Genomic DNA, 25591 nt, shown 5'->3' with positions numbered 1-25591 from the left:
CTAATAAGAAAACATATCGAACATGATAAAACTAGCGACAAAATCGTTCTAAACGAAAACTTCCGGTATGAGGCGCCAGCGTTAACATCCGCTGCTTACTAGGATTCAATTTCCACTCGTGCGTCAATCATGCGGAAACCGGAAAACAGAAAACATGGCGAGCGGTGAGGCAGATATTCTGAAACAAAAGGCAGAAGAAGCGATTGACATCTATTCTCCTGAGTTGTATGATCTAAACAAAAGCATATGGGAAAACCCAGAGCTAGCTTTTAAGGAGTTCTACGCTCATGATCGACTGACGGAGTTTTTAGCCGAGCGAGGTTTCGATGTGACGCCCCATTACACTCTGGATACAGCGTTTCGTGCTGAATGCGGTGAAGATGGAGGTCTAACAATTGGTCTGATTAGTGAATATGACGCTTTACCAGAAGTAGGACATGCTTGTGGACATAATCTGATCGCTGAATCAGGTGTAGCGGCGGCATTAGGTAAGCTTTAAGTTAAGTTTGGTTTCGTTTTCGTACATGTACAATCGAACCTCCCACTTTTCCTTGCACAAACGTGTCCCAAAACGTTTGAGCAAGGAAAAGTGTCCACTTTGGAGAGCTGTCCGGTTATGGAGATTAAAAATGTAGTGTATGCAGGCATGCCCGTCAACTTTTTCTGATTCTCAGGGGAGAGATTCCAAGAGTCGATTTAGACATCTAAGGCCCGGCGGGAACTCCCCTATAAAAAGGACGGGGGTGCTCGTCGTAAATTTTAGGGGTTAAAAGATGCGGTTTTGGTACCTCTTAGGGTATTCAGCCTGAAACGGTCCAGAGCAGGAGCTTTTGCTGTACCATTTAGGGTATTGAGCCGAAAAAATATGACAGGAGATGTGTTGTTTTAGAATTGGTTCCACTTAAGGGTGTAAAGTAAAACATTTTCTAGCCACGCCCACAGACAGGATCATGGTACCTCTTAGGGGTTCTTTTTAAAATTTGCGACAAGTGCCCCAGTCCTTTTTATATGGGAGTCCCCCTCCCCACTCCCCGGGAGTCCCGAAACATGTTTAGTCCCAAGTCCCGAGACATATTTAGTTATTGGATAGTCGTAAAGCAAGTTGCCCATTTGATTACCATTAAAATCTTATGGGAAGCCAAGCACTGTATCAATGCTTTTAAGTAAAAACTTGCTTTGTGCCATTAAAATGTTAAATTAAAGACTTGTTAAAGACTTTTAATTGCTCTGTGTGTTCAGGTCTCAAGATTGCATTAGAAGCAGTCAATCAGAAACCAAAAGTCAAAATAGTTCTTCTTGGAACTCCCGCTGAGGAAGAACGAGGAGGCAAGATTCTGATGATCAACAATTGGTGCTTCAAAGACATTGACTTCTGCATGATGGTTCATCCTTGCCCTGCAGATGTACTTAAGCCAGTTATTTTTGCTCGTGAGAATGTGGTAGTTACCTACAAAGGTCATGCAGCCCACGCTGCAGCATTCCCTTGGGAAGGAATCAATGCACTTGATGCAGCAGTCATGGCATACAACAACATAAGTGTGTTACGACAGCAGATGAAGCCAACATGGCGTGTCCATGCCATTATCACTGAGGGGGGTGTTAAGCCTAACATCATTCCTGATCGCACGCAGCTTAAATGTTCGGTCAGGACTGTGACTGACCAGGAACTTGAAGTGTTGAAGGAAAAGGTCTCAAAGTGTTTTGAAGCCGCAGCCTTGGCCAGTGGTAATTACTGTTGTATTATTGATATGTATAACCCCGGCGTGATCGATCGATGAAACCGATAATCGATAGCAATCGATAACAATTAATCGATTGATATCGGAAATCGATGACCAATCGATGGCCAAAAAACTTGTGTTTTTTAATTGCCATCGATTGTCATCAATTGTCATCGATTGTCATCGATTGTCATCGATTACCATATCTTTTGGGGAGGTAAAAAAATGATTTGACAGGAGAAATATGGTCACATGTAATTGTGAAGATCATCATTACCATCAACAACAGTAACAATAACTTTATTGATCTCTCTAAATGCGGGTATAATGCAAGAAAATTAACATTGTTAACACAAACTAAACTGGGATGAAAATGTTCGTACTCTTTCAAGTTACAACAGAAACCTACAGTTTAAAGTTTTCTGGTTACTGGTGACTTGAGCTTGTGATTATCGATTGGTCATCGATTGGCCAATAGCAATCGATAACAATTAACTAATTGTTATCGATTGATATCGATTGATCGATTGGTTTCTGATGATCGATTGTCATCGATTGATCACGCCGGGGTATAACCAAAAATATAATATTTATTTATTTACAAATAACCTAGAGTCAAAGTACATGTAATATATAATCAGGCTAAAAAATGTAATATGTCAGCAAGTTAAAAGCCTTACAGGTGATTTAGTCAAACAAGTTTGCTAGTTGAAGAGTTGTTACTTTAGAGCCTCTTTCTTTTACATGTATACTGTGCGCATATATGTATGTCCAGAAAATGTAATTATCATTATATACGTACAACATACAGTAACCACATGCATACACTTACAATATAATAATACAAATTATAAATTACAAATTACAAATTATATATCAACAATAGCCTTTATTTGGCGCAAAAATATGCTTAGAGATTTGTCCGGAACACCATGTATGTATCTGTTCTAACTTAGAAGTGAACAGTTTTTCAAGGAAAACTGTGAGCTCTGAGGAACGGATAAAGTACAAGGACATTAGAGCATATTTTTTCATATTTTTGTTTCTTATTCTTCAAATACTTTTCCAACACACAGGAGTTTTAGCTGGGTTATATTCAGTCACATGATGTATATTTGGAACAGTCACGTGTGAGCAAAAAATACTTGATGGATTATAATATAATTCGACATACAGCTTGTTAAATCAATGTCTCATCTACCTAACTTCCATTTATAGCGGCATTGACAAGTGCTAAAGGAGAGGGGGAATTCATATACTGCATGTACTCCGTGTATTGCTATCTTTAGCAGGGGGATGGAGCACAAAATGATGTTTCAACCATGCCTTGTGCTCAGTAATTTTTTTCTACCCCCTATTTATTAAGAAGCCAACCTGGATTAAGTTGTCATTTAACTCCCTGAGGATTGCCACCCTGTAAGAGGCGTTTGCCAGTAGTTTCCTTCTTGGTATGATAGAAAATTCTTTCTTCTTTCCTTCTTCAGGCTGCAAAGTTGCCATGGAGTGGATGGCTTCCAGTAAATATTCACATTTAGACTCCAACAACACCCTTGCTCAACTCTACCAAGCAAATGCAGAAACTCTCGGGATAACATTTCCTCCTGAAGCAAGTTTTTCCGCCTCAACTGACATGGGAAATGTTTCTCATGTAGTTCCATCAATACATCCCATGTATTCCATTGGCACCACAGCTCCCAATCACTCTCATGCATTCACAACAGCAGCAATCACAGAACTTGCTCATGAGAAAACGTTGATTGCAAGCAAAGCAATGGCCATGACAGCAATCGATGTGCTGTGTAATAAAGATCTAATTGACAAAGTGCGGAATGACTTCACAAACTCACCCAAGTAACGATGCAAATTGTTAAATAGTATAGGAAACGCCAGCCTGAGGAAAGTGCTTTTCCGAGTTCTCCTGAACTCTGGCCATAGTGTTTCTATAATCTGAATACTGTTGCTTTTTGTTATTACTTTAATTTTATTTTCATTTATATATATATTTTTTTAATATTGCAAGAAAAAATAACAAATTACAAAGTTGAGCTTGTGGTTAATTCCCCCCCCCCCCCCCCCACCAAAAAAAAGTCGGTAAATTGAAGAGTGTATCAAAACTATTCAAGGAAACTAAATTAAGCTCACCACAGTCAGGAGACAGTCAAACATTGCTTCCAAAGTAACTGTAGTTTAGAGGGCAAAATGTGCTTTGCAATGTAGAAACAAGGCTATGACAAGTAGTAAGATTAAGTAGAGTACTGTTATGAGCAAGGGCAATTGGATTGTAATTTTGAAATTGGTAGGGCATGAAGTGCATTTGGAATCACAAGCATGCATGATTACTTACTAATGAATCGTCCACTGATAAGCAGGGATATGTTGGTTCAAAAGTGAACATTGATGATACAGCCTGTACTTGACTGGATCATTAAAATGAAAACAAAATAAGTTAAAAATTGTCAATATTGTCACGTAAGACACAATGTTCGGCCCTCGGGAAACATTTAGAGAATCTTCAGTAAAGTTCGGAATAAGGTGGGACCAACGTGAACTCTAAAAGCTTCTCCGATTTCTTAGTATGAATGGTTAGAAAGTTATACTCAGAAAATCTCTCGGAGGGAATTTAAGTTGCTTGAAATATGAAAGACATACCAAAAAATTGTGGACAGCCTTAGCCTGGTGTAGAGGTATAAAGTGCAACTTTATGGCAATGTTTCTGCCTGTGTAAAGATATATTATAAGATTGCATGCAGTAAATTTACAAGCGCGATCGACCGTCAGGGGCGTAGCCACAAAAAAAAAATGGCAATGCCCATTGAAAAATTCTCTTCTTAGGTATTTAGCAGTGGTTTATTTTTTTCCTTCAAAAACAAAACAAAAACAAAAACAAAAACGAAAAAATGACAGAGGCAAGTGCCTTGGTTTGCCTGGCACTGGTTACGGCTCTGATCGTGCTAACTGTTTAGATCGACTTTTTTTTTTCTTTTTTTTTTTTATTTATTAAGCTTCGGCCTACTATTACTAAACAAGAAAAAACGAAAAAAAACAAAAAACAAAATGGCCAGGGGAGCCGCTACAGCTTAGCCAATTACAGCGGCCTCCTTAGATATAATTAAGAGACAAAATTATACAATATATATAAATCTAAATCTAGTAAAGGGAGCTTAAAAGCAGCAATGCGGTGGGCGCGTTAAGGTCTTAGCGGTATTGCACTTTGGGCAAATTGTCCGCCACGTCCTTATATCTTCTTGATCAAAAATATCTACAGCGTTTGTATAATATTTAAGTAAGGATCTCTTAAAAGCAAGGGGTGTTTGATTGTGTTCCTTAAGACTTTCAGGCAAAACGTTCCAGATTCTAGCACATCGGACAAAAAACGAGCGTTGATAGGAGAGAGTAAAGGTTGATAGGAGAGAGTATAGACTTGGCGTGAAGTCGCTGGAATTTCTGCAAAGAGGACGCCATTGGATGAAAATGTTGTTATTTCATGTCAGGTAAGTCACTATAGCTCTAATTTGTGTGTCAGTTTTACAATGGTAGTATTTTGAGCCTGAGGGCGGGATATGAATCACACTTCAGGCTAATTTAGTTAGAGAATGTCAGAGAGCCTGTATAGCAAAATACTAATGGTGGTCGGCTGAAACATGGAGATCTAATCAAAGAATTTCATCCACAAAAAACCTTCCATTTTACATTTCAGGGGAAAAAATGAGACCGTTCATAGGCTCCTGGACGCTCTTGGTAACTGTCACGCGCTCGTAACGAGGAGGATCGCGTGATGCATCACAAAGCAGCCACGTCTACACTTCCTTGCTTGACCACTTTACAACCCAATTAGACGCCAAATTTCAAAAAAAAAATAATTAATAAGGCAAACACAGGCCTGCCGCATCGTTAACAAGAAAACGAAACAAAGCAAAAGACAAAAAAAAAAAAAAAAACCTCCCCGTCGCAGTATTTGGTCACGCCAGAGGAAAGCCGTGATAGTCACGTGAGGTCTCTAGCGTGACCTTTATGAGCTACGCTCTTTACAAGAGTGTTTATTATTTTTCCAATCGTGCATGAGACATGGCGAGTGATCAAGCGGAGATTCTGAAACAAAAAGCCAAAGAAGCCATCGATGTCTATTCTTCAGAGTTGTATGATCTAAACAAGAGCTTATGGGAAAACCCAGAACTCTGTTTCAAAGAAACGCACGCTCATGATCGACTGACGGAGTTTTTAGCCGAGCGAGGTTTCGATGTGACGCCCCATTACACTCTGGATACAGCGTTTCGTGCTGAATGCGGTGAAGATGGAGGTCTAACAATTGGTCTGATTAGTGAATATGACGCTTTACCAGAAGTAGGACATGCTTGTGGACATAATCTGATCGCTGAATCAGGTGTAGCCGCTGCTTTAGGTAAGTTCATAGTTGCTCTTCGTTGCAGATCAAGATTTCATGATCAGAATAATTTTCCTTTAGAACCATACCTACTCTACATAGAATCTCCTTTATTCTATTCTTCACACACAAATGAATGAGTCATAAATTGAGCGAGACTAGAAGAATGAGTGTCGCACTAGATGAAAATAAAATACTCCATAAAGCATCTTAAAACGTAATTGGAATCGTTAATACAATTCTGTGAGACCTAGCACTTCAAATTTAGAATAATAGTCCTCTCAGATTACTCAGAGGCTTAGGGGGGAAAAAACAGAAGGAATTATTTATTTATCCGCCATCCTCCATGTAATTTCTTTTGTTTTATTCCCCTAAGCCTCGGAGCCAAGTTAGAATTTTGATATTTATACCTGTATCGACCAAGGTGTTTTTCCCAATTTCGGTTAGTTAAAAAAATAAGGTGTTAATTGCATTGTGTACAGAACTGCCCAAATTAATAATACAAGTTGATTTGCACACTATCCATATGGAAATTATTTTTCATAATATGTAAAATAACATGTAAATAAAGTTATTATTATTATGTACGATGAAGTAATCATGCATCGCTTGTCTGGGATTTTGGGCTGCAAATGTAATAATTATAATTTTTAATAGATGTGTGTGTGTGCATGTACAGGTCTCAAGATAGCTTTAGACGCAGTCAGTCAGAAGCCAAAGGTGAAAATAGTTCTTCTTGGAACTCCTGCGGAGGAAGGAGGTGGAGGCAAGATTCTGATGATCAACAATGGGTGCTTCAAAGACATTGACTTCTGCATGATGGTTCATCCTTGCCCTTATGATATGTTGAAGCCTCACTTTTTAGCTTCTCAGATAGTCAAAATTACCTACAAAGGTCATGCAGCCCATGCCGCAGCATTCCCTTGGGAAGGAATCAATGCGCTAGATGCAGCTGTGATGGCTTATAACAACATAAGTGTGCTACGACAGCAGATGAAGCCAACATGGCGAGTCCATGGCATTATCACTGAGGGGGGTGTTAAAGCTAACATCATTCCTGACCGTACCCAGCTTGAGTACATGATCAGAGCTCTCACTGATGAGGAACTTCGAGTGTTGAAAGGAAAGGTCACTGCTTGCTTTGAAGCAGCAGCATCTGCTACTGGTATGTCATCAAAAACTTCATGGCATTCAGTTCATTTCAACCAATTTTGTTACATTGGTTTTTTGGGGGAGTAGGGGAGGCAGGGACAGAGCCGTGGGGGAGGGGGGTTGCATGTGGGGGACACATAGTGACTTAATGGCTAACAACTGGGTTTGGGATTTAGCGGTCAGGTTTCAAGCCCTTGGGCCAGACTGACTTTTTTGTGTTCTTGAGTGAGACACTCAATTGTCACTTGATGTTGTTTCCAAGCGGGAGTATAATACTTAAGGTATGTGTGGCCTTTCAGGGACAAAATATTGGTGAAGAGGGAGGGGAGAACCAATAGATAGCATCACCCTGTAAGTCATTTCATGTAGCACTGACATTGATTGAGCCACTGGCTCCTCACTGGAACAGGGAGCAGTGTGCACCTGGTGGCCAAAACTAGTGGTTATGGTGCTGAACTTGAAATCTGGATGTCATATGTTCAAGTACTACGCTGACCACTAACTGGAGTTGTTTGACTGTACACTCACTGTAGATTCACTGTAATCAGATCCCTGATTATGTTTGTAAATAGCCAACAGGTTTGCTTCCTGCCAGTTGGGGTTTTCAACCTTGTGTTTCATTTGAACTGTTTGTTTCTGAAATTTAATTGCTCTGTCTCAGTAGCATTTGACACCGACCAAGGTTAAATTAGTTAATTTTATAACTAATAAATTAATTATTAAAGTATTAATCTATTATTAGCATTATTATTTTGTTTTGACCAGACCTTGGGTTTAAGTCAGTTGATCAGTATTTGCTCTTTCATTCTTTAAAGGATGCACAGTGTCTCTGGAGTGGGAGGTTAGTTATTCCAATTTGGTAACTAATTCCACACTTGCAGAGCTTTACCAAGCTAATGTGAAAACCTTAGGAATAACATTTGGTCCACTGAAGGATGGAGAAGCATTGGGCTCGACAGATATGGGCAATGTCTCTTACATAGTGCCTTCAACTCATGTGATGTATGGTATTGACAGCAAAGCTGTGAACCATTCCCATGCATTCACAACAGCAGCAATAACAGAGATTGCTCATGAGAAAACCTTAATTGCAAGCAAGGGAATGGCCATGACTGCTATCGATGTTTTGTGCAATCCTGAGTTGATGGTTAAAATCAAGAAAGACTTTGAAGAAGAACAGTTAAAGACTGATTCATGATGATAGTGTACATGTAGACTTTTGTTTAACCTTGACAAAAAAAAAAATGGAAATAAGGTGGCACTCTGCCAATTAAATTGAAAAAAGATGACCTCTGGGTTACTGGTACTATATGGTTATTATCAAGTACTTGTAATGTCAGTCTTTTGCTAGAGCCTGAGAAATTTAAATTATCATTTACTGAGACCAAAGACATTATATTAGAAGATACTCCGTAATTAACATACATGGGGTTGCAGTTAAGTAGAAAAAATCAGTTGTTAATGTATCTGTTACGCAGAAAAATCAGTAACAGTATTTGCATTCAAGTTTTATAAAGGACTGCTATGTTCTGCCTGTTTTTTCATGTATTTGCAAACAAATATGAATAAACCTCTGCATACATGTACATCTTAAGTTACATGGCTCATTGAAAGCAGAAGAGATAGTTCCATACTTTCCAATAACTCTAAACTATTTCTGGCCTTATAAATAACCATTGTTTTCTTTGAGTTTCATGTATGTCATAACAAAGCTAGCAACTGTACAAAGTTGTAATACAAACTTACATATTGCAACAAAGATTTCTGAAGCTAGGACAAGGATATTTAAAGACTGCCAATAGTCATCTGAGGTATTTGGAAGGTGGTCAAAGTTTGCCAAGATCTTCTTAATAAAGCCAACAATAATCAGACATATTTTCTGAACACCTCCAAAGTTTAACCAAACCCTTCCAAATAATTATGAATATCACCCAAATATTTTCAAACAACTCCAAAGATCAGCTGAGCCCTTCCTAAGATTTCCAAAGAGTTCCGAAGGTCATCGAAAGATTACCAAAGATTACTGAGGATTACCTGAAGGTTGCAAAAGATTTTCCAATACCATGGGAAGTTTCTGAAATTATTTTTGGAAATTAAGATGGGTGCAGCACACTGCCAATACTGAAATTATATTTGATATAAAGCTAAAGGTTGCAAATAGTCTATTTTTATTTTTCAAGTGCATCTTTGTTAGCCTTTGAAGATGTACTTGACTGTGCATGTGCTGAACACTGATCAAGTTTGATGTTAAACACCGGTAATGTATTGATCAAATAGAGAATATCAACGTCCTGCTCTCCCCAAGGGCATTCCCAAGCATTTGGCATTATATTTTCATTATATTTTCAGTTGCTATTGGGGTGGGGCATTTGACACCTTATGGGAGGGTAAGGGGGAGATTTGCCTCCAAGTTAGTGTTCATCGCGACATTTTGCCTGGAAAAGAAACCGCCTCAAAAGCTCTGTGCCGTGTTTGAAAGTAAATGTAAAGTTCTGCTTGGAAAAATTTTATGACTTAAAAATAAAATAAAGAAACAAGGAAGAAAAGAAACAAACAAACATAGCAAGCTTAGATCCCGGGTGGGGGTGGGGGGGGGGGGGTTAGATAAAACAGAGTTAGTAGATTTCGAGGGTGAATTCTATTCCATTACTCATTTCTGCCATTTATGTTTCGGTAGTACGACCCGAAAGTAGGACATCTGAACAACATTTTTGTCCCGATGGATGGGCATCTGGTCTGACCAAAATCCTAGTGCCTGAGAGTTTTCCAGGGTGGAGGATGCCGGAGAGGGATGTTGAAGTTTCGAATTGACTGACAGATCACTGATACATAAGAGTTCCAACACGTTTCTACCTTTTATAGCTTTTACAGAACTCTGCTAGTACAACTTACTTTATTTTGAAGAGCAGCAATTCATTTGTTTCTCCCAGGTCCAAATGACAACGAATTGATTGAGAACAATGGTGATTTTCATTATGTTTGATTTTCCCGCGCGCAAGTGAGCCTGGGCCGAGAGGGGGCGCGCAAGAGCTTGTGGGAGAACATAGTCCTTTTCGCTTTCCTTAGCCCGCGGGACCTTGGACTCATAGAGCTTGTTATCAATTCCTTCTCAATCTAAAATTGAATTCACGATTCCTGATTTACGAATTGGTGTTTATTCAATAATGCATTTGAATTACGAAGAGGCAGGTAAAATCATGCACGCGTTTACATGTAAGAATAGCAAGGACATTAGGAAAGACAACACCCGCTGTGGTCATCGAGGGAGTGCCTCATCTTCTGGACTTCTTTCTGATTTCTTGATCATACCTAAGGCGACGTTTATGCTGACTTCGTAAACGTTCCCATTTTAACTTTTACTTTTTTTCTTTTTTCCCCCTCCTTTATTGAATGTCTTCTTCAAAAGCTATTGTTGTATTACAGTTTCTTTTTTATATATGTGTGTACTTATTAAACGCTTTTATTAAGAAGAAAGATCAAAAAAATTAGTACACACGAAATTGATTTACAAAGTTCGCGCCTGTGCCTTGCACAAGCCGTCTGAACACAAGCGAATTTGTCGCTTAGTGTTTACCGCAAAGAACACGGCCAATGTTGTGCTCCGAAATGAGCAACTAATAACAGTTATTCTACAGGAATAGCCTTACCGTCTATGAATAGCTTCCCTTTTGTAAATCGGACTTTCCTGCCTTGGTCGAACGCCTCTTTCATGATCGGGAGTGCTTTTTCCCGGATTTCGAAGTCATAAGGGGTAAAGTCTTCCACAAATCTAACTCCATTCAGCGGGGTTTCTGATTCTTGGCGACACGAAGTAGCTCTCGCTTGAAAGGTCCGTTATAGAGTTTGACAATAATATTCCTAGGTTTTTCCTCGTGTTTTCTTCCAGTACGGCAAGCGTTCTCAATTTCGCCAACGTCATCTTCGAAGCCAAGAAGAGTGAAATAGTCTCGTATAATTGATAAACAGTCTTCACCATCCTGTTCAACTACGCCTATCACACGGATATTAAAGTCTCTGGAATATCTTTTCAAGCGTTCCACTCTCGTTTTCAGCTCCACATTACATTCTTGAAAAAGGTTTCTCGTTTCATTCAGCGTTATATTCACCGACTGCTTCATGCCGACGAAATCTTCCTCGAGCTTCTCTACTTTCGGCTTTAAGTCGTCAATTTCATCAATCTTTGAAATAAAGCTTTCAATTTTGGCGAGTCGGGCGTCAGTGGTGCCTTACAAGTTCATCACTAATATTTTGCATTTGTTGTGTGAGGTGGCTTGAGGTCGCTTGTGTAATAAGAAGTAAGGCCTATTCTAAATCGAAAAAAAAAACACTTTTGCTCAGTACGGAGCTCAACACGACGCGTCTTTACTCCATCGTGTCCAGTCCCTATTTTAACTTTTACTTGATGAAGGCACATCTCTCTTGTCTTTATCAAAGCATTACTTCATTGAAATTTGAGTTAAATTAATCCCTCAAGTGATTTCTTATTACAGCAATATTTGTATTTACAAGATTTTTGCCGCTAGTTAGGGCATCCTTCAGCGGCTCCTAGTGTTTATACTCCTTCATTTATAATACGATGGTTCCCTGAGAGGTCCGAACTTTTCAAAATGGATCGCTAAGATGCATGGACATCTCACGAACGAGTCACGTCGAATTGCTTTTTCAGGCACAAAAGAAAATAGTTTGTTGTTAAAGAAATCTGTCTTTATTTATATTTGGTGGACAACATAAGTTAAACTTTACGAACGCAACCTAAAAAAACGTAAATAAATGCTTAACATTTGCGCGCGCGCGACCTTGCATGCGCTTTTACCTAGAATGGATGGCCGTATTGTTCGAGTTCTCTTCTGGCACGTTTTCGGAACCTCACCTGCGACTCCGGCGGGGCATAAAACTTGGAACGAAAACAGAACTTGACCAAATATTTCCTCAGTACGGCCCACGCGCTTCTTAGTAACATATATGTATTTATTTTTGTCTCAAGCTGAGCATCTGAGCGGGCTGGAATCCTCAATCCTCGAATTTGATTCGCTCATCATACGCACGTGACCGGTCCAGCTTTTTACGATACGGCCCACGGGCCGGATTTTTTCCCCGCTGCCTGAATTTCTCTCCTAATTAAAAGTTAGCGATAATCGTCAATCTTTTGCCTTTTTACACATCCATCGACGATTAGCCAACGCAAGTTTATCTCTTTTTGACTTTAAAATGGCAAGGAAGGTCACTGTAAGTAAATTCAATTAGTGTTTTGAAGTTTTGAGAGTTTGCTTGGTTGTTTGTAGCTTGGCGCTGTAATGGCGCGTAATCCTGTGTTTCTCTCGCCGTAAAATTTGAGTCAATTTCATTCGAGTTTATACCTCTCTGATCGTTGCTGTATTTAGGAGAACGGTAGAAAAGTCTGGTTTCAAGTGCTTTTAAAAGCAGCGACTCACAGAAATTGTTTTTGTAGTAAAACTTCAAACTTTGCACGAAATTTCACACCGCAAAAACAATTCTGGAGAACTTAACTGGTGAAATAAATGCAACTAACATGAAGTAGTTCGAAAAAAAATATGTTCTCTAATGCATCTTTCTTTGTCTACTATCTTAGTTACTCGCTCGTTGCTAAGAGCTTTTTACAAATGTTAGTAGACAGCGCGGAAGCTGGTTCGATGACAAAGTTGCGTAAACAAACCCATTTGTAATCTGTAAAACCAATTTACCGCAGGAAAAAAAATAAACATGTTATTTGCCGGCTTAGGGTCGGTCCGTATAGTGAAAAACTTTGACCTCGGGCTTGAAAATACATTTTCAAGACCTTTCACCACACGAACCTCCCACCCAGCAAATAACATATATAAGTTGGATGTTCTTTAGTAGTCAATATGTATTAAAAGATCTAGAGATTCTAAAGTGATCTCTCGATCAGAAGTAATTGTTACCAGCAGTTACTCTGTTATTGGTTCGTCGCCTTGTTGGTGCAATGCCCGAGAACAAAATTTATTTTCAACGTTGTAAAACTAACACTATCGTCGAAAGTGGGGTCTTTAGGAAAGAAATCTTCGTTTTAGTATTGGTAAGTAAAGTGACAAATGTATGTTGTCCATTGCATGTGTGAGATAATTATTCAAAATTGGAACCGTTTTAATTGATGAAAACATTTAAAAGGCCCAGGTTCGAGTATTCAGTTGTTAGAATCCTCTTTGGAGTAACATGTCAAAGCGAAAAGAGCTCCCGATCAACGCGCTGCATTTCTTGCACAGATGACATGCTGAAAATTCGTTTATTGCAACTCGCGCAAAGCGTTACTTTAAATACGATGGTTAAGTGATACATTTTATCACCTCTCAATTTCAATGCCTTATAGCGTCGGAGTGTGTCCTATTGTTTGTGGAGGCGGAGCTTGGCATATATTAATATTCTACCGGGAAATTCAAAAGAGTTTCGCTCTATTGTTCTTCCAGTCTCCGAGGCGAACGAAGGCTGAAAGATCGTTACGAGTGTTCGAAAGTTGGCAGAACGACCACTTCGAAACATTGTTTTCCGTTAAAACTTGGCATAAAGCTTCCTTTAACAACATACATTCAAAGCCGTATGATAACCGTTAAGAAGGGCGCTTTGAAGGAGTAAAATTCTTCCTCCAAATATTTCCCCATATAATATTTTCCCTCAAATGGACCAAATTCAGGAAAAGAAAACGACTAAATCCACTTTTCGTAACATTTCAAAAAATGTCTCCTTTATTCCATCAATGTCTCATCTACAAAAGCCCTATGATAACCACTACGAAACACAAGTATGAAGCACGTAAACTCTAAACAAGTATGCGTAGTCGGCCATTTTCTGGTCATTTTCTTTATTGTTTAACCATCGGCAGCCTAATTAATAATTAAATTTCGCGCGCACTCTACATTTAAGTCCCGGACGTGTCGCGGCATTCTGCGCGATGTTTAGTGTTAGATGTCAATCATTGCCCTGCGAATTTCTCATCCATCATTGAATTAAATGATGTTGCGAAACCGGCCGAATTTTTTTTCGTTTGTCGTTGTTTTTGCCAGTTTGGGTGTTGGATATCTTAAGGCAAAAATCTCCCGAGTATCTAAGATATCGTCTGCAACATGACTAAAAACTGTAACCAGAGAAACTCGAGGAACAGTGTAAGTTTGTGGATATCTAAATTATAAATGATTTTCTTCGATTGCTCCTGGTGGGTGAACCGCATAATTATCCCTGTTGTTGCTGACTTCTTCTTTATCTCTCTAGAACAAGAGAGTGAAAAATGTAAGAATTGTGGTCTAACTGTACAAATGTAAGAAAATCGACCCCTTAAAAACTGGCTTGGGAAAGACAAGAGAGAACTGAACGAAGCTTTTCTAAAATTTCAGTGTCGCTTTGTGCCAAAGGGACATTTTTTTTTTCTATCACTGTTGATAATGATTTTAATTCACTGATAAAAACACATGATCAAGGTACATTCTGCGCAAGTAGGAAGCTAATCTTTGAAACTTTATAACACCGCTTTATATTTTAAGAAATAAGACCCTTTTTTATCAAAAATCTGCTTTAAAGGCGTTTCAAGAGGTTTCTGCTTTTGCTGACTACCATTCAAAAAACGCACGACGAACAAAGCCTCTGGAAGCTTATAAAGCTGACTTTGTAACTACATTAGTAAGATGCATTACCTTGCACAAATATTTCCCCTTAGTTTGAGACAGGAAGACAATGGTGTCAGACTGGCATTCGTCAGCTCGCGAAGGCAGCATCTCATCCTCAACACACGGATGAACTCTAGATCTGTTCCTATTGAGTTTTTCCCTAAGGAAGAAGGAAAATGGACGATGTAAGCTTGAAGTTTCTCGGCAACGATCATTCACGATTTTCCGACGATCGCCCAAGCTAAGTCCGATTCCACTCGTGCTGCGGCAGGCGAAAACGCTTCTTCTGTTATTGGTAAGTGGTCAAGTGCTGAGTAGATTTGCATTTGACGACGAGCTAACCCTCGGCACTACACTGCTGCCTAAATTATAAATCAGCGGCTACTTTCAGGAAGTAATAGGTGTACTGGCTTTGATGACAAATTCGTGCATTTCTGACATTCGATCACACTTGAAATAGTGACAGAAATATAAGATGCAACAGACAATTCTGAGAGCCAAATTGTTCATAAATTGCCAAATTTGTGAACTTGTGTGATTGGCAAGCTCCATTATAATTGGCTGCTGGAAAGGAATGCTGGCTAGGAAGAGAGTAGGAGAGTTTCCTCTGGTCTGAACTATTTACCTAAAACTGAAGATAAGGGCACATCCTACCGCAAAACTAGAAGTACCACGACAAGTATCAATCCTGCGCCTGCAATTCCGAAAATATAGGGCAGTGGACTTGTGCTCTCTCGTGACGAGGTATGAGTGAGCCGACCGGGGCCTTTGCAACTGCTGCATGGAGTAGTGAAACCATAAACTGGTATCCAGGTGATATTTGCTTGTGTTGTGTTTTCAAGATCTTTCTTGCTCATCTCAAAAACTTCCAGCATTGTTTGAAGAGGAACCATTCCTGAACAAAGGGGAAAGAAGGTTGAGTGAACTGTTAGCAGCTTTCCATAGTTCAACAGATAGTTTAAAATTAAATGAGTCCAGCGGATAAACTTAAGGCCACGAATTCGTAGGAGACCGCAGAGGAGGTTATACTCAGTAAATACTTACAAAATAGCACGAGGTCTGAAACACACCATGAAACAAGAAACTACATTTTAATACTGTACTAAACTTTTCATTTGCTACTCCGCACAAATTTCTCAGTTCGTTGTCTAGATAGGTGTCCACCTTTGCTAGAACTGAAGCATTACGAGAAGAAGTCTCAGTTTTTCATCGAAGACGAGAAAAAGCTCGATAATTAACCTATCAGCAGGGCCTAACAGTAATATTCAAGAAGGGGCCGTTATTTTACGTTATGTTGCATCATCAGTTGTTATTTACCGTTGAGCGGTGTTGGTAGTACAGCTGTCACTTTAAAAAACACGCCTTGCTCTCTGACGTCATCAATTGCAACATTTACATCCGTAGGACAAAACCGGACACTACGATGAAAATAAAAAAGGAGTTTAAAATTGTCTGTTTTTATCTGGTAAGAGAGGTTTTCAATGGACTTTAAATTGTGTTGCGGTTATTTTGCCTATACACTTTGTTATCTTGTAAATGGGTTAAAAAAAACCAATGTGAAAGAAAACTGTATATTAGAGCAAAAACGTTCCTTTATAACTAATCGGGAGCAAAACGAAAGACAGCTATGAAGTGGCAAGTGCCTTCTGTTCCTTTTTTTTGTTCTTTGTATGATTTACCAGCACGAGTACGAAATCCAGTTGAAAACCTTTATTCTTTAAGATTTAAAGAGAGCAGTGTGTGTGTATGATCTTGTATGTGTATGATGAACTCCCCAATTTGCAATTAAATAGGTACTTGAATCGTGTAACAGGGAATGGTGACACCTACCCGTCACTATTCGCTTAAGGTAGTATCTGATTACCAAAAGCGCTTATCTCCCCTACTCTAGTTTGTTTGTTTCTTATGTGCCATGAACAGTGTAATGTCATTTACCTGAACATTTCTTCCTCCGATAAATCACATGCCTCAGAGATTTCTCGGCATACTGAGTTCAATCGCTCGGCCAGAACATTCTTGATCACTCGTACTACCCAAGGCATCCCCTATGAAATAGACAGTCCAAAGATTTACTGTCAATTATTACAAGCATTTAGGTACTGTTTTCTCCATATATCCAGGATAATGATTCTTATCTGATATTGTAAAAATGTCTGTCGACTGGTTGCTCTTTGAGTCCTTACCAATTCCTGGTCGCTCTTGGCTGGCTGGAATTGCACCATGATGCCCGGTATGCTGGACGTTTCTTCAGGTTGAGCAGTTGGTGGCGCAGCTACGCCCTCGTTTGTAGCGCAACGCAGCTCAACAGATGAGGTCGACATCAAAGTAGATGCCATTGTCTGTAGACTGGAAATGCTTAGAAACGTCTGACGTTGACGACTTGTTGACGGGGTCAGTTCTTCCTTCGTTTCAGTTGGTTTTGTAATAATCTCTTCATGTGTGGTACAAGGCAACACAATAGTAGATATTAAAATCAAAGTGGGCACGTTCAGCTGTGAACTCGAAGCACTCAAGGGTGAGCTTAGCTGGGACAACGACGTTTGACGTCCAGAAGTTATATAGAGACGTAATGAAGAAAACGTCATCTTGTCCATTTCAGTTGGTTGATCTGTGGGTGCACTTATCCGTGGACTGGGAGCACTTGGTGATGAACTAAGTTGAGACAGGGACGTCGACATTGTCACTCTCGCAGTCTCAATTCGTTCTAATTCTTCTGATTCACTAGAAGTCGTAAGCCGTGATGGAAGCCCATGCAGAGTATTACGAGATACCAGAGAAGATTTGGAAGCACCGCTCACACACGCAGTCGCCCATGTTGTTGTAAGAACTGGCGCGGTATCCATGGCGACAGAATGTCCAGTACTCGTGGTCATCAGCGCGCTTAAATGAGGAAGTTTATTTCGTGTCACCCCATGGCCAGATACACTGGAAGTCAAAGCTGTACTACTAACTCTGTTTGCAGAGAAGCCAGAAGTCTTGACAGTTCCCTTAGACTGCGATGAAGTGCTTTTTCCTACATTATGAGTTGAAGTAGGCGGTAACAAGTAAAATGACGAAGGCGTCAAGGGGGTTGGGACTGTCCTGGCTGCAGATAACAAAGGCAAAGAGAAGGTTGCTGCTAAGGAGATAGCTGTGCTTGAACTTGTGACATTCTCTGTAGGAGGAAAAAACAAACACGGTTTTGCTTCAAGTCTCAGGCTGAATTCGTTTCTAATTACAATGACAAAAAAACGGGGGGGGGGGGGCGGGGAGAGGGGAAATTAGCTACCTAAAAGATTTCCATGAAAACAACAATACACTGCAAATTCATTTTGTACTTTAAGCCCTTCAAAGTATTGGAAACCGCTGCTCCGAGGGTCTGCCATCATTAACGTTACCTAATGTAGAGGGAAAATGGTTAGTTACTTGCTCTTGGTCAACGGGCAAAGAACGTTTTGGGCAGGAGAAGGCCAGTTGCACAGTAAGGAAATTCATTGAAGTCACCCGTGTTGTGCTTTCTTATCTCACCTTCGGTGCAATTTTTCCCTCTCCACCTTGGTAAGCAATCAATATTTCCAGTACTGTCGCATATGTAATGTCCTTGCGTGTCATTCCTGGACTTGCAGTAAATCAAGCAGTCCTGCCCATACCAGTTTTTTAAACATTGCCTTTGCCCATTTGCATCGCAACTGTAATGTCCTAAAGTGTCATTCCTGGCCATACAGTATGTGAGACAGTCACTACCAAACCATCCAGACAGACACACTCTGCGGCCTTGTATATAATCACAGATGTAATGTCCACTGTTGTCATCTCGTGGCACACAGTATGTGGAACAGTCTGGTATGAAATAATTTACGTCGCAAAACACTTTCACCTCCACGTTCAAGTACGAGTATCCCGTACCCGTCAGTTTGTAACGTTTAGCCCTTGGGGAGGCAAGATTTGCAGAGGGGCTTGTTCGAATGGGTAACGAGTAGCGATCCACAAAGTCCTTATCCTGACCTACGATATTGCCATCATCATTGTCCCATACTTCAACATCAAGCACAATGGGCTGGAAGTGAAAAAAGTATGGTTGTTTGTATCATGCGCTGTCTTAGTACATCTCCAGGATTTCAACTACAGCACAAGTTTTTAAACAAACAGAGAGAGCTAAAAGAACAAGAAAAAATGTCTCTTGGCTTGGCTATTATACCAAGAATGTGTTGGCCCTGAACATGCTGTTATAGTATATTGTGGCACTAATATCGTTCGAGATTTTTTAGCTTGCTTGGTTTTTGCAGCCCTTGTAATTCTCTTAGAAGTGAGCAGGAACAAGAGACGATCTATAGAGGTCATGGTCTCTCGGCAGAGATTATGACAGGACAACACAATCATTCTAATTTTGGAAGAATTTTGTTGAATACGACGCAGTCTTACTCTAGCAACCATTTTACTGAAATTTGTGATGTCGCTTCTTTGCTGCCTGTACGTCTTACCTGCCAATGTGTGAAGCTGTAAGTTACAGGGTTCGTGATTCCATTCCCAAGACTTCCTTTAGAGAAGGAGAAACTGTCGCCACCTAGTACAGCCGTCCAACCTTTCCACAGCGCGCACTTGTCGGAGGAAGAGGTCAAGGCGAAACACAGCCGGAAGAAATTGTCGCAGCTGGAAATGCACCAGTTCAAGTTGTCGCAGCAACTGCCGTCGGCTAGTTGTGATTTACTGTTGCCATAGTTGATAAGGAGAACTGTTACTTTGCCTGATGCTGATGCGTTCTGAAACAAACAACGGTCTTGATGAGATCGATTACCTTTGTTGAAAAGAACTGCAAGTAAACCCTCTCGAAGTTTTGTTAAGCTTTTATTGCCTACTGAGAAATGATACCGATTTCTCACAAAAATGTATTCCTGTTCACGGTCCTCGCCGTTTCTACATAACTGATGCGATTTAACTCATAACGTATTGATCTCCACGTCAAACCTGATTTCGTGTACTCCTGCTTACTGTGCGCCAATCAATACTAGCTGAAAAAAACACCCCCTACAACCTGACAACATTTTCCGCTTTCAGCACTCCGAGAGCATGATTTCTGAGACATCCATAAATTGTTAGACCTGCTCGGAAGGACTGCCAGTTTTTTAATCAGGGCTACACTGAGGTAATTCCAGATTCGTTGCTCAAAAAACGAACGTTTCATATCAGCACCATTCTTACCCTTCGGTGTTGTGATAGTTGTGATTCATTGATGGCCAAAAGATTCAGATCAACGTATTTACTTTACAGTATTTGTGTAAAAGTCTGACCAGAAAAAATGATCTTTGCAACAAACATCTACGACGTTGTTTAATTACAGAACTCATTTGGCAAATGGATAACTAGAGCACAGAATAATTCCCTCTGATGAGCTCTTGATGATTAATAGGCACTTGATGGGGGTAAAAACACATTTCATCATCGCGATCACCCGCTGAAAAAATAAACACTGAAGCGTAATGAGTTAGCTCACTTTAACGAATATCTACTTACTCAAAAACGATAGTAGAACAATTCCGCCAGGCCCTAGACTTACTTTTGCAAGATGTGCAAAAATGCTTACATATTAGAGCACTTGAAAGGATAAAATAAAAAGATAAAATAATAGAGACACGACAAATCGTGTAAGAAACACAACGCAGCTGTAGAACTGAAACCTTGTCACAAGTTCCAACTCGTTAGGGGATCACCATTTGCCTATTTACAAAGCGTAGAGGAGTTTTTGGAACCACCACCAAACACAAATCCACGCAGTGGCGGAGCAGGATTTGAACCCGGGAACTCCGGATTACAAATCCAACGCACTGACCACTTAACCACGCCACCTCCGAAGTATCAGCATTCAGCCAGAAACGTAAAGTAAAATCTCTGGGACAAACCAGAAGTCCTGAACCTTACTTTGCTGATATGTGCCACTTTCCCTTGGTAAGTTATTTACAGCTTTTTAATTCATTACACCCTCACAGTTGTAAGATCTGCACTTCTGTCCGAGTTTAGGTCACAGGCTAAACGGAGACATTCTGCTTTTCGGATTGGTTCTCTCTTTCATTAATACACAATACCCGTACTCTAACCGTTTAAGCTTCTAAGTATATCTTATTTATAGAACTTTTCCTTAGCTTCTACTAAATGTTTGAGCGATCTGACCGTAATCTATTCTAAACTCCTTCCCAGCAGCACACGTATATAAGCATGCATGACATGCGTACATCGACTAGAGAGCTTACCTTGAAAGCCGAAAAGAGGGTTAAACTCCAAAATATTTGGACCAACTGCTCTTTCATGTTGTTGAACATAGCTCACAGTTTGACCGCCATTTTTGAACCCCAAACCGTAATTTCTACCCTACCCTTTCTATCGTTAGTCCCGCAAAGAGAAACATTTAGCAACAACGCAATCCGCTAGTTGGAATTCATTGATCTCGAATGGACGACCATCGGCCATATTGTGTTTCTGATATACAATGGTTTCTGGGTCATTGGGGCTAATTGGCCTACCTTATTCCGTTCTCTTGATTTGTTTATATGAACTACACAATTACCGATCCGTCTTGTGTTTCTTTTCCCAGAAAACCCTGTAAAACAGAGAACTGAGTATTAAGAAAACAAACGTTAAAACTATTGGTCTCTATATTGGAACAAACACTCACCATTTTCTCTCATTTCAAAGAAAGACCTCCCTTTAGATCTTTTCATCGATATAATTCGTCGCCTGAGTTAAGGGTGGCCTCCGCTTACCCCTTTTCATATCACACGGTCGGTATTTACCCTGTGGCATTTCTTTTGAGCGGTTATGGACGGAAGGCGGGTCTTTCCGTCTTTTATCGCCTGAGGCGACAGAAACAAATGTGGTAAATATATAAACACACAAGCCGCCCTCGAGGACCTCTTGCGAAATTTTCGAATGAGAAGAAAACATATCAATTGCGCTAAGCGTCTGCTTTTAGGGAATGTAAAGGTCAAACGGTTAGAGGATCTTGAAACGGAAAACCGAGCTTGCTTTTAAAAACAGTATAGTCACCAAAAAGATGGAGTAAATTTGATTTTCTAGTTTTCTGTTGGGTTAGTAGTTATTTTGTTTCAAGAACTCTCAAACGTTTACTTCTGTTATATCTTTAATTTCCTGTGTATTATCTGCTGCATGTAACTTTCTGAAGTCTCCCTAAAGGAAGTTGCTAGTATCACCCCCATCGTTTTGTTTTAGTACTAAGCACCCATCTTCCTCAACTATTTTTGGTTAATTTCGTTGTTGGTTTTTATAAAAGAAAACAAGTAAAAAGGTCATTTAACCCTATTAAGAGAGAGGTTATTTTCTATCTTCTACGACTGTGGTTTGGTGAAATCGCCACCCCACTCTATAGGTACATTCAAGAATATTTAAGCAAAGATAATGAAATGCAGAGAGTATTTAGTTCGTCGAAAAACGGTTTCAAACTGTGGCATGAGATGACGTAATATCATGTCATCTTGTTTCAAGCAAGACGGTGTGGTTTACAGGTTTCCCTGTGAAAGCGTTGAAGTTTTCATCGGCAAAACCGCCAGATCGATGCACAAAAGCACGATCGAGCAGGATCGCAGGACAACCAGGATATTCGAGTCGCCCACACCCCGAGCTGGCACACCTGCCCACGGTTTCAGAGCAGGCCCACGAGATCGGCCTTGATCCGCTTTGGAAAAGGTTACGTATTTTAAACGAAAATCGTATCGGTACGTACACACGCAGAGTAAAAGAGGCTATTCACATAAGACTTCAACACGATATCGAAAACAGGAGATTCCATAACTGATGCATGTTCCCGGTCAATAATCAGAACAACAAGGGATCGGTGATGGAGCAACTTGTCACCGGTAATGCGAGGAATGAAGGCAACCAATCGCAGCAGACCATCGTGCTACACGAGGTGATGTCAAGATAAGATCAAACAAAGTACCTTGATCTTCTCTCGGTGATGCGCATTCATTAGCCCTTATTGCCTGATGAAGACTAGCAGTACGCAGTTGCTTCGAGTAACTACATCGTAAGACAAACGATAGAACATTTTTGGGGTTATACTGGAACAGTCAGAGTGATTATCAGCCGATAGGAAACTCGAACTTGTGGTACCAGTCAGTACAAACTAAGCACACAGTTAGAGAATAAATGAGATGTTTACAAATATTGATATATTCTGTTTGTTCTGTTCTACAGGCCCGCAAATGACCCCGGTCCGCAAATGATCCCGGGACCGCAAGTGATCCACAAATTGTAACGCAAATGATCCCAGAACCGAGTTTGATTCCTACAAATGATACCGCATAAAATAGGAATGGCGTCGATTCCATGAAAAGTCTATGAATGCATGTATATATTAAATCATCCTAAGTAAAGGGAAGACAAGTGCCTCGGGCATAATGGCAACGTTAAAAAACGTTTGATTAAATACTGCCCAAAACACACACTTAGTTAACATGTGTCGACTGCATATAAATTTCTTTCGTATAGGGAATGCACAGAAAAAATGAACATGAATATTCGAAGATGCCGCTGTTGTCTCTAATGGCTTAGAATTTTTCCCCATACACTACTTGCGCGGAAGATAGACAAGGGCTTCCGAAAGTGAACAGGACGTCCACGTGCGAATTTCGGCGACATTATGAAACATTTGTAATTTATTAAATTTTATTGCGAATATCAAATCAAATGCAGTAGGCGCTTGCCGGTTACGGCAGTGTCCTTAGATAGATTTATTTGCATACCGTACGAGTATGGTTTTTGCACGTGAAAACTGTTTTATTACTGTGAAACTTGAGAAATCGTGAACAGGTGAATTGTGTACTCTTCCCAGATTTTTTTCAGTCATAGAAAACCAAGATAGTGGCGGTTCAACTCTTTCATCAGACAGAAAAATATGGTGCTGTCAACACTCTACATAAGTTTCTGGTTTCTTTATTCATTTCATTGCGTTAAAGACATGCCTATGCACGATTTTCCATAGTTTTACACGGCATATAGTTTCTTGTCTAAACTAACTAGGACCACTCGAGTACGGATGATTTATTGACTTGCCAGACGGAATTCGCTTGTTTTACAACAGCTTTGCACCATAAATTTACTTGCATCGCAAATCTTCAGATCCTGTCAAAGGGAGGATTTATAGCAAAGGAAAAAGTTATTTTCTACCAATTGAACCATCATTCAAAATACACTGAATTAGAACGACCTCCTGAACGACAAGTTATCGCACGTAATTATGAGTAAACATGAACATGAAGGGGCATGTATAATAGGCCGGGCACACCAGTTTATTTATTTTTTAATTATTACTTTTTCTTTAATTCTCTTTCTTTAATTAATTTCAAACATTTTTCTCATAATTGTTATAATTTTTTGATGTTCCGGCTTTTATCGACGGCGATGATTTTCATTACAACTCGCGTTTAAAATGAACCTGGGCAAATCTCGAGATATTTTCGGCCTCGCTTCGTGAAATCCGAAAAGTCACGGACTAATCTTACCCACCTGTTGGCATTACGGTTACTGGCTTTTAGCTAGTAACCACTAAAAGGAAAAAGAAACTCGACCGGAACTTTGACGGATAACAAACCTTGACGGTAAACTCAACCTAGAGCAGAATAAGTCAGTGCCTCTAAACCGCTAAATAGCTCCTTTTATGTAAACAATTCAGGAAGGAAGATTATGTTTGCCCATCTCACAATAAATCCGTCACAAAGCTTCACGTAAAAATTAAAGAAGCCATGTACATCAATTGGGAGAAGCCTACTTTTAATCAGCAAAATCATCATGTTAATTTCTCTCTTTCAATTTAATTTTTTTTCTGCACCTTTTTTCTGCATTCGTCTTTTGTTCTTTTTTTTTTCTTTTGTTCTACGTATTTTATTTACGTTACTCTAGGTAACAGCTATTGAACAAAACTTATGTATTAAGTTGTATATTCAAATTCACTCCAAGTGTAACTGACCATGACAGACGTTACTGTGAAAACATGTATTTCAAACTGAGAAGCGTTGCCTATTTTTTAAAATCCAAAATAATATTAATTGGTTAAAACAAAGCATTTCCAAATTTCAGTTTTTTCGGAAAATGTAAAATCTGAAATGACGGACTTGAAAATTTCATTTTCTAAGTTTCTCGTGCGACGTCTGATTTTATGACGTACTTACTGATATCCGGTGTTTACTTTCCAAAGTGAACAGTGTACAACAAACCTGATAGTAAAGTTCACTTCATGCATGGAATACAAGCTGGTCTTCAGACTTTTATATCAACATTAGCGTGGTGAGTACAACTTCTATTGAATTGTATGCCTTAAGTTTATATTAAATCTTTACTAGTTTAACCAAAAATGGAAAATATTGTTTCGCAAATATTTAAGACGGATCGAGCAACAAGTGCAAAAAAGATTTACTAAAAATCTACTCCGTTATAGCGCAGTAACTTTTGGAATACCATTTAAAACAATTCACTTTAGCTCATTTCTCTAAGTGAACCCGGGATTAAATTCTCAAGCATGTATTTTCGAGAAAGTTAATGTAAGAATGCTGAAAGCGTGTGCTATTGTAGGCATGATGATAGATGCGAATGCAGCCATAACACTACTGGAAAAAAGACACGTAAAGGGCCAACCCACACACGACCGCTCTCATGCGGCTTTGATAGCTCAGTTGGGAGAGCATTGCACCGGTATCGCAAAAGTCGTGGGCTCGAAT

At 39.7% G+C, this 25591-nt stretch overlaps 3 protein-coding genes across 3 annotated transcripts; 2 read left to right on the top strand and 1 right to left on the bottom strand.

Moving 5' to 3' along the window:
* Nucleotides 1–144: 144 nt before the first annotated feature.
* LOC145465209 (xaa-Arg dipeptidase-like) lies at nt 145–3778 on the top strand. Its single transcript, XM_081448986.1, has 3 exons — nt 145–488; nt 1240–1725; nt 3206–3778. Exons 1-3 carry the CDS (start codon nt 155–157, stop codon nt 3574–3576), a joined length of 1191 nt encoding a protein of 396 aa, XP_081305112.1. The 5' UTR covers nt 145–154; the 3' UTR covers nt 3577–3778.
* A 969-nt stretch (nt 3779–4747) lies between these two features.
* On the top strand, nt 4748–10622 carry LOC145465206 (xaa-Arg dipeptidase-like). The gene is made up of 3 exons (XM_081448984.1): nt 4748–6120; nt 6782–7267; nt 8070–10622. Exons 1-3 carry the CDS (start codon nt 5787–5789, stop codon nt 8450–8452), a joined length of 1203 nt encoding a protein of 400 aa, XP_081305110.1. The 5' UTR covers nt 4748–5786; the 3' UTR covers nt 8453–10622.
* A 3251-nt stretch (nt 10623–13873) lies between these two features.
* LOC145465064 (uncharacterized) lies at nt 13874–24393 on the bottom strand. The gene is made up of 10 exons (XM_081448860.1): nt 24384–24393; nt 21623–21712; nt 19349–19803; nt 18396–18924; nt 17072–18042; nt 16824–16933; nt 16206–16306; nt 15543–15927; nt 14916–15048; nt 13874–14492 (listed from the first exon to the last, which is right to left on the bottom strand). Exons 1-10 carry the CDS (start codon nt 24391–24393, stop codon nt 14412–14414), a joined length of 2865 nt encoding a protein of 954 aa, XP_081304986.1. The 3' UTR covers nt 13874–14411.
* Nucleotides 24394–25591: the final 1198 nt, after the last annotated feature.

The sequence above is a fragment of the Orbicella franksi genome, chromosome 13 (assembly GCF_964199315.1).
Source record: "Orbicella franksi chromosome 13, jaOrbFran1.1, whole genome shotgun sequence".
In the NCBI taxonomy this organism is placed as follows: Eukaryota; Metazoa; Cnidaria; class Anthozoa; order Scleractinia; family Merulinidae; genus Orbicella; species Orbicella franksi.
Note: the sequence above shows the minus strand (reverse complement) of the source record. Positions and strands in the feature narration are given on the sequence as shown.

Excerpts from the sequence above, each read along its gene's own strand:
- LOC145465206 (XM_081448984.1), top strand. The coding sequence starts at position 5,787 with ATGGCGAGTGATCAAGCGGAGATTCTGAAACAAAAAGCCAAAGAAGCC. Across the intron at positions 6,121-6,781 it reads AGGTGTAGCCGCTGCTTTAG|GTCTCAAGATAGCTTTAGAC; the intron begins GTAAGTTCATAG and ends GTGCATGTACAG. Across the intron at positions 7,268-8,069 it reads AGCAGCAGCATCTGCTACTG|GATGCACAGTGTCTCTGGAG; the intron begins GTATGTCATCAA and ends CATTCTTTAAAG.
- LOC145465209 (XM_081448986.1), top strand. The coding sequence starts at position 155 with ATGGCGAGCGGTGAGGCAGATATTCTGAAACAAAAGGCAGAAGAAGCG. Across the intron at positions 489-1,239 it reads AGGTGTAGCGGCGGCATTAG|GTCTCAAGATTGCATTAGAA; the intron begins GTAAGCTTTAAG and ends CTGTGTGTTCAG. Across the intron at positions 1,726-3,205 it reads AGCCGCAGCCTTGGCCAGTG|GCTGCAAAGTTGCCATGGAG; the intron begins GTAATTACTGTT and ends TTCCTTCTTCAG.
- LOC145465064 (XM_081448860.1), bottom strand. Across the intron at positions 16,934-17,071 it reads CCAAGAGCGACCAGGAATTG|GGGATGCCTTGGGTAGTACG; the intron begins GTAAGGACTCAA and ends TCTATTTCATAG. Across the intron at positions 15,928-16,205 it reads ACTACCAACACCGCTCAACG|TATTTACTGAGTATAACCTC; the intron begins GTAAATAACAAC and ends CTATTTTGTAAG.